This window comes from Equus quagga, chromosome 13 (assembly GCF_021613505.1).
Source record: "Equus quagga isolate Etosha38 chromosome 13, UCLA_HA_Equagga_1.0, whole genome shotgun sequence".
Classification (NCBI taxonomy): Eukaryota; Metazoa; Chordata; class Mammalia; order Perissodactyla; family Equidae; genus Equus; species Equus quagga.
This window is the reverse complement of record NC_060279.1, coordinates 66,898,532-66,911,733: the sequence shown is the minus strand read 5'-3', so window position 1 is coordinate 66,911,733 and position 13,202 is coordinate 66,898,532. Positions and strand designations below refer to the sequence as shown.

The 13,202-nt window shown below is 49.7% G+C and overlaps 1 protein-coding gene and 2 non-coding genes across 5 annotated transcripts in view; 2 read left to right on the top strand and 1 right to left on the bottom strand.

Moving 5' to 3' along the window:
• VAC14 (VAC14 component of PIKFYVE complex) overlaps positions 1 to 12,967 on the bottom strand; it is a 104,572-nt gene extending 91,605 nt beyond the window's left edge. Inside the window, exon 1 of one of the 3 annotated variants that reach the window (XM_046681585.1) lies at positions 12,592 to 12,967. In XM_046681585.1, the coding sequence (XP_046537541.1) occupies positions 12,592 to 12,695 (104 nt within the window). In that variant the 5' untranslated portion in view covers positions 12,696 to 12,967. The remainder of the gene's footprint in view (positions 1 to 12,591) is intronic. The other 2 variants (XM_046681583.1, XM_046681584.1) reach the window with 2 other exon arrangements.
• On the top strand, positions 1,847 to 1,917 carry TRNAG-GCC (transfer RNA glycine (anticodon GCC)). The gene has a single exon. It is a non-coding gene; the product is annotated as a tRNA-Gly (tRNA).
• TRNAG-GCC (transfer RNA glycine (anticodon GCC)) lies at positions 2,459 to 2,529 on the top strand. The gene has a single exon. It is a non-coding gene; the product is annotated as a tRNA-Gly (tRNA).
• Positions 12,968 to 13,202: the final 235 nt, after the last annotated feature.

Sequence of the window (13,202 nt, the reverse complement as noted above, 5' to 3'; positions counted from 1 at the left end):
GGCATTTTCTAGGTAAGGAAAAGGAAGGCAGGGCATCTCAGGCACAAGGAAGAGCCTGGCTAAAGGCAAGGAGCTCTGAAAAGACTCGGGATATTCAGAGAAGGACGAGGAGCTGGCGTGTGGGAGTGCCTAGGGACAATTAAAGGAAAAGATGATCTGGTGAAAGTTTTCTAGCAATGGGGTGACACTCTCAGATCTATGTGTTAACTAGGTACCTCTGGTGGCAGCCTGCGAGGGGGCTGGTTTCACAGGAGACTGAAAAATCCCCACAGGAGAACACCACAATTATCAGGGTCAGGAAGGACGGCCTGAAATATGGCTGAGGCAGTGGGAAAGAGTGGGGGGAGAGCTTTAAATTAAACAGAAAAGCATTAGGAGCCCATGCAATACGGGAGAGGGAAGGAAGGGCAGAGACGCCTCTGCCTCTGAGGTGTCTACCTGGGGAGTGTCTAACAGGGAGAAGGGAGGTCTGAGGGAGGCTGCTTTCATGGGAAGGCGTGCCCATGGTCACCCTGGGGGGATGCTCCCAAAGCAGGCCCTGCCAAAGTGCAGGGGAGCAGGGGGAGGCCCGGTTCACTGGGGACCACTCCCTGTTTTCAGAGCCCAGTGGGCACAGGGGCCAAGACACCCTGCCCTTCAGAAGCTCATAGCGTCTCCATGGTGAGAAGCCTCACATAGGAAAATATGTGACCCATAGGAGTGACCCAGATAGCTGATGGGGAGCTGCAGCCTGAGCATCAGGGATGTCTTCCTGGAAGTGGGATTTGAGCTGGACCCTGAAGGAGGCAGGGAGGGAGACAGAAACAGGCATTCCAGGCAGGAGGAAATGTGTGGGCAAAGGCAAGAAGGAGGAACTAGCCAAACTAGTCTGGGGCCCTGAGAACAGCGGCGGTGGGAGATCAACCAGGACGGGTGGGCTACGGCCATTACGGCATCTCAGATTTGGGAGAGTGGATCTCATATCATGGGTAACAGGGAGGCATCTTATGGTTTTGAAGAGCCTGGTGAAAGACTGTCTTAAGAAGCTGTGAGATGGATGAGGAGGGGGAGACTGTCCCAGCATCCAGGCATGGGAACAGGTACCAGTGTAGCAGTTGAAGCTGTGATAAGGGCGGTCTACAGATTACGGGCTTTTCAAAGCAGCTGCCTGGACTCACTGTTTAATCGCTTTGTCTCCATTATGGCAGGTACACTGCTCACCTGTTGTATAAATGAGGGTCTCAAGTTGGCTCAAAGAATTTTAAGGATGGTCAAGTCCAAAAGGTATCAATTAGTCTATGTGGTTCCAGCTCAGTATCAGGAACCTGGTAGTAATTAGAGCTGTTCAAAAATAAATGTGCTGTGCTATGAGGCAATGACCACTCTTGCAAAACAGTTGTTCCATGGGGGGTAGACAGGGTTTGATAAAGATTTAAGAGAGCAAGCCATATGGGGCACCTATTCTGTGCCAGGCACTGCGTGCACAGATGAGCAACACAGGCCTGGCTCCTGTGCTGGCGGAGGTGGGAGCAAAGATGGGTATTCCAGGAAGGGGCTGCACAAATGGCCTGTGAGGTGCTTCTTTGATCTTTATAGCATGAGATTCCATCAAGCTCACCACAGGGGGCTGAGGGCTATGGATGAACCAAGGGCCTCTGGGTGGAAGCTCGATGCCAGTTCCATAGGCCCCCACTCCCAAAATGGCATAATAAAGCCCAGCAAAGATGGTTCTATATAAACCCATCTGGTTTCCCAAACTGGACAAACCAGCCAGGTGAGGTCCAGTGATCTGCCAGAGCTCTCTCTGAGTAGTCACAGACACAGCCCCTTGAGAAAAGCCCTGCAGATGTGTCACGGAACAGCTGGAGCATTGGTGGTTCAGTGGTAGAATTCTCGCCTGCCACGCGGGAGGCCCGGGTTCGATTCCCGGCCAATGCAGCGCTGTGCTTTTGCCTTTTCCTGGCAGGTTTCCTCACACAGAGATCTGCTGGAGGAGCCAGTCTCCTCAATCAATCCCGGCCCCAGCTGCCAAGGGTGCTGGGAGTCTCTAATCCCATTTTCCTGCTTAGTGAGCGCATGAATGGCAGCTGGGTTCTGGCACCACCGGCTGTTGGGAACAAGGCCTTCTTCATGCCCTTTGCCAGTGAGGGGACCCCTGCTGCACCCCTCAGCCTTGGCCCGTCTCCAGCAGGAAGCTGGGGTGAAACCTTAGAACAAAGTCTCAATGTACTTTTTGCTACTGAGCAGGAAGGACTTGAGCTCTAGTTTTTCTCCTGAGGTCTGCAGGCAAATCAACTTCACACACACCTTCTGCCTCCTCCCTTCTCCCTCCTGCTCTGGAGTCTAAGCTTTCTGTTCTTGCAGCTGTGCTGATGTGGCAGCATCAGAGCCTGGCCTTATACTTTGTGAATCAGCATATATACAAGGAGGCTCAGGACTGGGTTAAAAGGAGGTGCTCACACAGCTGCTGACAGCTGGAGCATTGGTGGTTCAGTGGTAGAATTCTCGCCTGCCACGCGGGAGGCCCGGGTTCGATTCCCGGCCAATGCAGCCACAAACTTTTTTAATCCTAAGAGATTGGATTTGAGATTTCACACTGCCTAAAGAATTTGTGAATACAGTCTGACAACTGAGAATGATTTGTTTCTAGCTTGAGTTTTAAATATCTTTGATGAAAAATACTCAGTTTCTTAAACTTCACAAAGATCTAGAACCTGTGCCTACTTGTTCTTGAGGGGATCACCAAAGCTGTGGAAAGCAGCCATGCCTCCAGCTCGTGCGCAGACAGCCTGCCTGGGGACTCCGGCTGCTGACAGCACTCCCGGGGAAGCCAGGCCATGTGTCTGCTTGGTACAAGTTAGAGCAGCAGTGGGAGCGAGGACATCCACGAGCCTTTGGCAGGGGATCCAAAGAAGATCCAGCCCTACCAGCAGCACAGGCCATCCTGCAACCACCTCTTCTCCCGTCTCCTTGTTTCAGGTCACAAACAGCCCTGAGCAACTGGAAAGGGCACTCTTCCCCGTCCTAGAGCCAGCATACAGGAAGCATTCCCTGCCCCTGAGAGGCTGCCTGCTGGGGTTAGGCAGAGAGGAAATAAGAGTACACAAGCATTTTCGCGCAAAGCAGAGAAAAAAACCTGGTGAGAAGAGCGCAAGGCGAGGAGGGGACAGGCAAGAAAGAGCACGACTAGCATCTTTGGCAGTGAGGCAATCAGGAGCGGCTTCACGAGGGTCAGCGTTTGAGAGGGGATCTGAAGGGTGAGTAGGTGTCTGTTCTGGAGCTGCTCAGGATGAGGCAGCCCAGAGGGAAAAGCATGAACAAAGGCTCAGGGGAAGGAGAGGCACTTGGTTTGGCAGAGCAAAGGACACAGGTAGAGGAGAGGCAGGCGACAGGGCTGGAGAAGCTGCTCCCAGTCATGTGCATGACAAAGGAACCGTTCTTTAATTCTGGCACCAGTAAGGACCATGCAGAGAAACCTGCAGTGGTGGGCAGTATGGATTTGAATGGCGTGTTGGGGGCTCTGAAGACCACAAAGGCTCACAGAGACTGAATGGTGAGAGAGCCTGAGGAATGGGGCTCTAATGTCGGGGTAACAGCTGCAAAAGTAGCAGGGTCTCCTGAAGGGAGATAGGCAAAAAGGACACTTGTGTTCAGCACTCCCCTGACTTTGCAGGCCCAGCAGCACCTTTCTCATTTGCTCTACGCCAGCTGGAAGGCCTACCCCATCCCGAATCCTACCAGGGCTCAACTCAGGGCACCCCAGGCCACTACAAAAATGATGGCCCATTCAAGTCCTGAGGCCCCGGAACCCCCAGGCTCTGGAAACCATGAGAACATCAGATTGGACAGCCCTGGGCCTGGCCCTGTGGGTCAACCTCTGGGACACAGCAGCAACAGCTGTGCCACGAATCAAGCCCACACTCCTTACCTTGGCACTTGGGGTGACCAAAGCAGGGCCAGGCTGATCTCTCCAATCTTCCTGCCCGGGTGCCCAGCATACCTTCCCATTCCAGCCAGACAGGCCTTCTTACTGGGCGCTGCTCACTCCACTCCTTCCACACTTCCTGTCTGCCCCACTCTCCAGGAAAGCAACTGCTCCACATCCTATCCTGCCTTCAAAGGGCAGCTCCAATCCAACCCCCCGCTTTTCCTGGTCATCCCAGGAAGGGATCACTCCTCCCCTGAACACTGAAGGCTTCAAGGACCCACATTCTGTACTCAGCAACGCACTGATGAACGTCACCGGCTCCTTGCAATGTGTACAGTTCTATGTCCATAGCGCCTTGATGCGGTCCTTGAGGACAGACTGGTGCCACAATTCTCTGCATCTCTAGTGCCAGCCCGGTCTCTGAGCCTAGTGCTCTGCATACAGTAAGTGGGGAATCGGTCAACATCTGCCTGGGGATTGGATGTGTGAAGGCGGGCAGGGCCGAAGGACCGCACAAATTGCAGGGCAAACCCGAGTGAAGCCTGGTGCTGCTGTATCGGTGACAGGGGTGGTTTGCTAATCCAAACCTAACCTGTTGGATTAATCAGTATTACATTCACACGGTCCTAAGCCCTTAGTGTTGTAATTCAAGTTAGTAGCGCAAAGGGCACCATTCCTGGGATCCTAAAATGCACACTGAGAAGAGCCCAGGGCACCTGCGGAGGGGTGACGGAGAGCTCTAACCTCTCTCCAGGGGCTCCAAAATAGCCCCCGTCAACAGAACTTGGCCTCTCTACTTCACAGGGGACGTGCAGAGACAAAAACGCAACTACAAAGGGAGGCAGAGTAAGTGAAGTTAAAAATCCAGGCGCCCCCAGTTCCAGCCTAGTCTCTCTTCAAAGGACCACACTGTCTTCCCTTTCATCTACAGGTAGTAGGCTACAGGTGGGAGATCTGAAACTGAACTAGTTTTGAAGTTAATATGTGGCCCAGAAACTCTCATGATCACAAATCTCTGGGACCTTCACTGATGTAGAGGTCACAGGCATCATTACTGTTCTACGTACTAGGGAAGAGAACCTGCTTCTGCTTAGTTTCCTCTAAAAAGTGCTGAAAACCCTGGCTGACGAAGTGTCCTCCAGAGGTTGCTTAGAGCCTCCATTCTCAACTGGTCAGAGGTGTCACAGGATGGGAGAAACCCCATTCCCCAGAAGGCACAAACCCCAATGCTGGCCAACTCCAAGCTTGTGACACTGCTCCCAACATCACAAAGTGCCACACCGACTACCCCCTCAATAATGGGAGGAGCCACAGACAGGGTAGGATGCATTTGGAACTGTCATCAGCCAAAAGAGGGGGGCACCCTGGGGGTACTGTCTCAGCAACACAGCACAGCCCCTCGCTGGACCCTTCTGTAACACAGCACAATGACAATCACAGGCCGTGCCAGGACTCGTGAGCCCAGCACTTCCTAAGCGCACACTCCACGATTAGTACTTCAGCTATTCCTCGGAACAACCTCTTCTGTAGCTATTATTGTCTCATCTTCTAGATTTGTAATAGAGCCTCAGGGAAACCAAGCCCCTTTCCCAAGGTCACAGAGGACCTGAGCCCCTGACTCACCCCCAAGCCCATGCCTTTTCACCCCTACACCAGTTCCTCTCTCCATTCTCTTAAACTACATCAACTGCAAAGTGAACACACCCAGTTACGGAGGGCACACCCCTCCTGCAGAACTGCGGTCCCGAGTGAAATGCAGCTTTCTGCATACATTTCCCCACACCGTTCAGTGGTCAGACATCCCCGAAGCATGCCTCCACCACACACAGGGAGCACAGATGAGCTGTGTACTTGAGATGTTTTGAAATGGAACTCTAGAACTGGTTTTCTACTTGTAAGCAGGAAGTAAGTAACCATTTGCTGAGCAATTACTGTGCCATGAAATGTGCTGCATGCTTCACACACATTATCTGATCTAAACCTGAAAACAACCAACCAAATTAGCTATAATAATACCCATTTTACGGATGGGGAAACTGAGGCTCGTAGATGTTAAGAAACACACAAGGTCACATAACTTATAGATGCATGTGCCGAAATCAAACCTAGGTTTTTCTGACTCCAAGGTCTAAAATCTTATCCATTATGTTATACTATCCCCCTCCTCAAATATCACAGCTACCACCTGCTGGATGCCTCCTGGGTGCCAGGCACTTTACATTTATTATTTCATTTAACCTCAATCCCATTTCATAGGGTGATGTCCAAATGTCCCAGCCAGGAGGTGGCAGAGGTTTCAGCCACTGTACTCATATTCCCATGTCTTCAGAGGAGATATCCTTGGCCGTAAGGTGGGGCTAATCATTTCAATGACTTACAACATTTTTAGAGAATTAAATAATATATGCAATGTGCTCTGCATTCCACAAGCTCATCTAACAGTATTAGTGCAAAGTCAGAATCAGAGAGACAATCTGTGATCTTACATACACCACACAAGATCATGTTCACTCACCAAATGTTGACTGAGAATCTGCAATGCTCCTGGCTCCAAAAAGGACAGAAAGATAAATGCAGAGCTGCGTTTATTCCTGTGTTGTAAAACTTTCAGCGTGGACTTGGGCTGCTGCCTTTTTTTTTCCCTGGCAAGTCCAATTATCCGTCCCAGTTCTCTATGTAACAGGCTGTCCTCAGACGGCATATCCGGGCAGCAATTTCCCACAGAGAATCTGAGTAAACATCTCCATCTGCTTTGCTGAGCATTTAAGTAATTTGGTTTCTACTTGCTCATGAGTCTCCAGTAACTGAACGGGAAAAGTGGAACATGTGCCTCTGAAGAAGGGCCAAAGACCTTGTGATAAGGCCTAAGGGTTAACTGACAAAATATCCTGTGCATCCACTGGACACAATCAGTGGAGGAACTCTAAAGGAGAAACGGGTCAGAGACAGCAGGAGGCAAGTTTGGATCTCAGGTGACAATAACTGTGACCACTTAATGAGTGCTTTTCTTACACTGTTACCAACCACTACAGGCATTCTTGTATTTTTAAATTGAGATATAATTCACACACCATAAATTCATTCTTTTAATACATACAATTTAGTGGTTTTTAGTAGGTTCACTAAGTTGTGCAATCAACACCACAACCAATTTTAGAACTTTTTTTCTTAAAGATTGGCACGTGCGCTAAGATCTGTTGCCAATCTTCTTTTTTTTTCCTTTTCCCCAAAGCCCCCCAGTACATAGTTGTATATTCTAGTTGTGAGTGCCTCTGGTTGTGGCATGTGGGACGCCACCTCAGCACGGCCTGACAAGCGGTGCCATGTCCGCGCCCAAGATCCCAACCAGCGAAACCCTGAACTGCCAAAGCGGAGCACTTGAACTTAACCACTCGGCCATGGGGCCGGCCTCTAGAACATTTTTATCATCCTAAAAAGAAACCCTGTACCCATTAGTAGTCACTCCCAACTGTAGCCCAACTGTCTCCCCTAATCCCTAAGCAGTCACTAGTTTACTTTCTGTCTCTATGGATTCGCCCATTCTAGATATTTCATACAAATGAAATCATACCATACAAGGCCTTCTGTAACTGGCTTCTTTCACCTAGTGTGATGTTTTCAAGGTGCATTTATTTTTAAGATGAGGAAACCGAGGCAGAGAGGTTAAACCAGAGGTGTTAAACTCAGATGCTTATGGGGGCCAGGCTGGAGGTATAAGTGAGAACGCCACGGGAGGTAAGACAGGCTGTGGGGAACATGCCAACACAGGAGACAAACTGGGGAGCCCATGTCCTGGCCTGTGGGACAGGGTAGGCCCCTAGGTCGTCCCTGATCTGCTCTGTGGGAATGTGGGCCCCACAGAGCCACACCTTCCAATTCCTTAACAGAAGCCAGAAACCCGAATTTCACTGCGAAATTTCTCAACTTAAGATATCCTGCAATCCAGGCCAACCCAAATGGGTCTTCTGGCAGGACAGAGACCCTGGCTGCCAGTCCGTGACCCCTGGATTAAGCAATTTGCTGAGGGTCTCACTGCTAATAAAGAGCAGAGCTGGGTGGAATTCTGACCCAAACTCCAAAAATCGCTGTAAGCCACTTGTTAATAAAGTGTCTCCTCACAGAGGTGGCAGGCTCCAAAGAGCCAGGTCAAATGCAACAGTTCACAGAGTGCCAGGGATCCCTGCTCCCTCCCACCTGGATTTCCATAGCAGGCAAGGACGCATTACCATCATGCCTCCCTTAAGGAAAGGGATACATTCTGAGAAATGTGTCATTAGGCGATTTTGTCGTTGTGGGACCATCACAGAGTGTATTTACACAACCTAGATGGCATAGGCTACTACACACCTCAGCTATATGATACTAACCTTATGGGACCACTGTCATATATGTGGTCTGTTGTTGATGGAAAGGTCATTATGTGCCGCATCATTGTATCCAGGAGCTCAAATCCAAGAAGCCCTCCCTTGGGATTTGGTGTTCTCAGCGGGCGTGGCTTGGGTACCCACGTTTTCTGACTTTTGGGACTCAAGGTATAGGAACACTGGAAACTTGGCACTGAGCCCAGCACTGGTTACCATGAAGTGCACTGTCTTTGCCAGCTGCAGTGTGAGGCTCTGCTACTGTGGTGCCCGCTGTGGGGCACATTACCCCCGGCAGAGCGAGCATCGACCACATTTATCAGACTGCCTGCTGGCATTTCTCCCCCCACTAGATTCTCCTGGCGAGCAGAGCCTGGGGTCTTACCAACCTTTTCATCAGGTCTGATCAGTGACTACAGCCCCTGAAATTGAGAGCCCACGAAACCTGAAACACCCATTCTAAAATTTTAGCCTAAGTGCCATATCTTTTAGAAAATTGTGGGGACAGGTTGGAGTGAGGCTGTGGGGGAAAAAGCCCTCCAGGACTGTACACACAGGCTCCCACATTTAGCCATGAGATCCTAGTCACTCGACACAGCCTGGTCTTGAGATTCTAGAGGCCAGAGGTCCTGCAGTTGAGCCAAGCATCCAACTCTCTGCATTTTTAGTGTCTGAGAGGCCTGTCATCAAGATAAAACACCCTCCTCTTATTAGGAATTTTAATCCCTCATTGGAACACCATTTGCAGTACTGGCTCTGTCACCTGAACAGATGGGCTCTGGAAAACTGAAAGTGGCAGTTAAAACCACCATGGAGATGTTCAAGTACGAAATTTCTTTTATTAAATATATGTCCCCCTTTTGGGTAGGGAAGGCCTTTTGAGACAGAAGAACCTGGGTTTTTATCCAGCTCTAGCAGTGAAAGCTTGGGAAGATTATGTAACCTCAAGGAGCTTCTGCCTCCTCATCTGTGAAGTGGGGTAACACTACCTGGCTCATAGGGCAGCCATGGAAAGTATATGAGATGAGGGGCACACAATGGCCCAAGGGAGGTTTCACTGCCCTCCTCCCCCAAATCGGGCAGACAGCACTTTACACATGATCAGTTTTTTTTATTATGATCACTGTAATGGAGTGAATTGTGTCCTCCCAGCAAATTCATATGGTGAAGTCCCAAACCCCACTGTCACTATACTTGAAGTGTTAAAAAAAGAGACAACAGGCCCAAAATGGAGTTACTTGTGCTCAGCCCATGTCACTAAACCGAGACTTAATATGTGTCTTAATTACAGTTTCAGCCTCTCCCAGGAGTAGAATCTTAAACCAGTCAATCTGGAATTACCTGGTCAGGAATTACCTAGTGAGGTAGTCTGCCTGAGAGAACCTTGCCACCCCCTCCAAAGGAAGGTGACCTTGTCCGAAACAATCTACTCTTTGCTAATACCTTCCTTCTCCCACCTGCTTTCTGCATAAAAAAGTCTTTCATTTTGTACACTTTTTTGGAGCCTCTTTCTATTTCTCTTCGGATGCTGCCTGATTCATGAATTGTTCAATAAGGCCAATAAGACCTTTAAGATGTATTCAGTTTTGTTTTTTTACAGGAGACAGGGCCTCTAAGGAAGTAACTAAGGTTAAATGAGGTCAGAAGGGTGTGGCCCTGATCCAACAGGATTAGGTCCCTATATGCAGAGACACCAGAAAGCTCTCTGGTGAAGCACAGATGACTAAGTCACTATTTGTCCCTGAACAATTTGTGAAACACATACTCTGAGGAACATATCAAACTGGGCACTCCTCATTCCAAATATGGCTGAAGAAGGCTAGAAACTGTAGGGTCCTTCAGGCCAACACTTCTCAAACTTTAAGGTACACACAAATCACCTAGGCATCTTGTTAAAATGCAGATTCTGATCCATAGGTCTGCAGTGAGGCTGGAGAATTTCTTTCTAACAAGCTACTGGGTGATCCTGATGCTGCTGGTCTGTGGGCTACACTTTTGAGTAGCAGAGTTCTTAGACTGCAATGTTATTTTCCCTTGAAAATGTATGGTCATTCATTCATTTAGACACCAACTGTCAAATGCTGGCAGGCACTGTGCTAAGTGCTGAGGATAAATAAAACAGGGTCTCTGCTCTTAAGGAATTCATAGTTCAGTTAAGGTCCCAGGGGGTTTCTCTGACTTTCACAAACCAAGGGCATGTTGAATACAAAACGAATCTCATTGAAAACCAACCCTTACAGAACAGCCTGCAGAGAGCACTTACACAGGTGGTGCTGGAGGCAGCAATAATGCTGAGATGAATACCTCTGTTAAAGGACTCAACAGATGACTCAAGCTATGATAAAACCAGACATTACTGAGAAACAGAGTGGGGGATGGACAAAACTGGGTGTCAATGTAGCTTCAAAGCCAGTAAAACCCACGGACATGGAGCCACATCTGTACATCAGCTCTGGGTCTCCTACACCGTACAGTGATGCCCATCAGTAAGACTTGCCAGCATTAGTGAGAGCCAGGGTATAAAAAAGCAGCAGTATCAAAAGAAAGCAGTCAAGAAAGTAGTCCTTGATGAGAGAAGCTAGATGGTTTTGGACATATTGAATGTTAGAGCTGAACGCGAGGGTCCTCCTAGCAAAGTTCAGCCAACCCCTCAGTTGAGGAGAAAACTAAAACCCGAAGCAGTTAAGGCAGTGGTTCTCAATACGCTGATTTTGCGCTCCCCAGAGGACGTTTGACAACGTCTGAAGACAGTTTTGGTTGTTAGAACTGATGGAATGCTACTAGTATCTAGTGGATACAGACCAAGGATGCTGCTAAAAACCCTACAATGCACAGGACAGCCCACCACAACCAAGAATTATCTGTCCCAAAATGTCAACAGTGCTGAGGTTAAGAAACCCTGAAGAAAGGAATTTGCCCAGCGTCAAAGAATGAGTGTCACACCATGGACTACATTAGAGTTGTCAAACATAACATTCTACAGTGATGGAAATGTTCTAAAATCTGCACTGTCCATTATAGTAGCCAGTAGCTAGTAGCCAGATGTGGCTATTGAACATCTGAAATACGAGTAGTGCGACTGAGGAACTGGATTTTAAATTTTTATTTTATCTTTAATAATTTAAATGTAAACAGCCATGCATGGCCAGTGGCTACCCTACTGGACAAAGCAGAACTACAACTCATACTTCCTGACTCCCAGACTGGCATTCTTCCATTTTCACAGCCTGCTTCTTTCCACTCTTCTGAAATTACCCACATGATTTTATCACACATGACTTTATCACAAAGATGTGACTGGAAAAAATCAAATGTAAAATAATAGTAGGAAAATCTTAATAAAACATTCCTAGTTAAACATCTTTTTTTTTTTTTTTTTGCTGGGACAGATTCACCCTGCGCTAACATCTGTTGCCAATCTTCCTCTCTCTCTCTCTTTTTTTCTCCCCAAAGCCCCAGTACACAGTTGTATATCTTAGTTGTAAATCCTTCTAGTTCTGCTGTGTGAGCCACCACCACAGCATGGCTACTAACAAACGAACAGTGTGGTTCCACGCCTGGGAACTGAACCCCAGCTGCCAAGCAGACTGAGCCAAACTTCAACTGCTAGGCCATCAGGGCTGGCTCTTAAAAAACACCCTCTTTTGTACATCGCGAAGTAAAGCAAAATGTCAGATCTTAGTTAGACATACATGTAATAAGACCGAGGAAGCAAGAAAGGTCAAATTATTCCTACTTCCACTTGCAGGGAAGGGTGATATGACAGAGATAAAACAAACAGTCCTCTGAGCCTTGAGATCTTGAGGTTTCAAATCTGATTTCTCCACTGGGTCACCTAACAGTCCCTTTCACCTCTCAGAAGCTGGGGCAAGAAGTGAGGCAGGTCAACAACATTAGCAAATTCTCAAGCTGTCCACTTCCCTTCCATCAGAGTCCACTCTCTGATTTGCTACTTTTGATGGAGACCACAACGAGGACGCAGCATGTGCCAGGCACTGTGTTAAGGGCTAAACATGCATTATGTCGCTTTATTCTCACGGCAGCCCTACACTATACACACATTATGTCACTTCATTCTCACAGCAACCCTTTGGAGCACCAGGAGGTTAAAGAAATTGGCCCAAGTCACACGGTCAGTTAGAAGCAAAGCTGGGACTCCCAATCTCTTGCTCTCAAGCGTTGCGCTAAGGGCCTGAAACCTGGAGAAGCAACACTGTCTGGAAAGGCGTGAGGAGTTCCCCCGGGGTGGAGGACCCTCGCATAGCCAGGGCGGGGTCCCAGCTCTGCTCCCCAAGCCCAACCCCGGGTGACGGCGGCTCTTACTTCTCAATCTCCAGCGCTGCCACCTTCCGCTTTTCGTAGAGCTTGTCATTGAGGGCGCGCACGATGTTGGGCGTGAGCGGCGCGAAGTCTTTCTCGGGGTTCATGGTGGCAGCTCGGGGCGCCCACCGGAGCCCCGCGACTCCTCAGCCCGCAGCTGCCCGGGCCGCGCTGGGGCCAGGGGAGTCTGCGGCTCTGCGCTTCCTCCGGCGCCGGCTCATGGACCACGCCACTCCGGGCCCGACTGGCTCGCTCCGCCGCCGCGCGCCGCCTCGGAACCCGGACCCGGACTCCGTCACTGCACGCCTGCCCCAAGCCGCCCAACGGCTCACGCGACCCGCTCCCGCCCAGCACCCGCCGTGCTTAAGGGGCAGCGGCCATGTTACTCAGGTCACGTGACGCTGCAGCAGCTTCCGCCTTCCGCCGCGAGGACCCGCCCCTCGTCAGCCGCGCCCCCGCACGCTGGCCTCAGGTGGATTGGCCACGCCCCCGCCAGGCCCCACCTCCTCCCCTCACACTCCCGCCTTCTGCTTCGCGTAGCCTGAGTGGTTTGAGACTTGTTTTGTGGGGCGTGTATCCCAGACCCTCGACTGCCCGCTGGTGGTGGGTTTGGC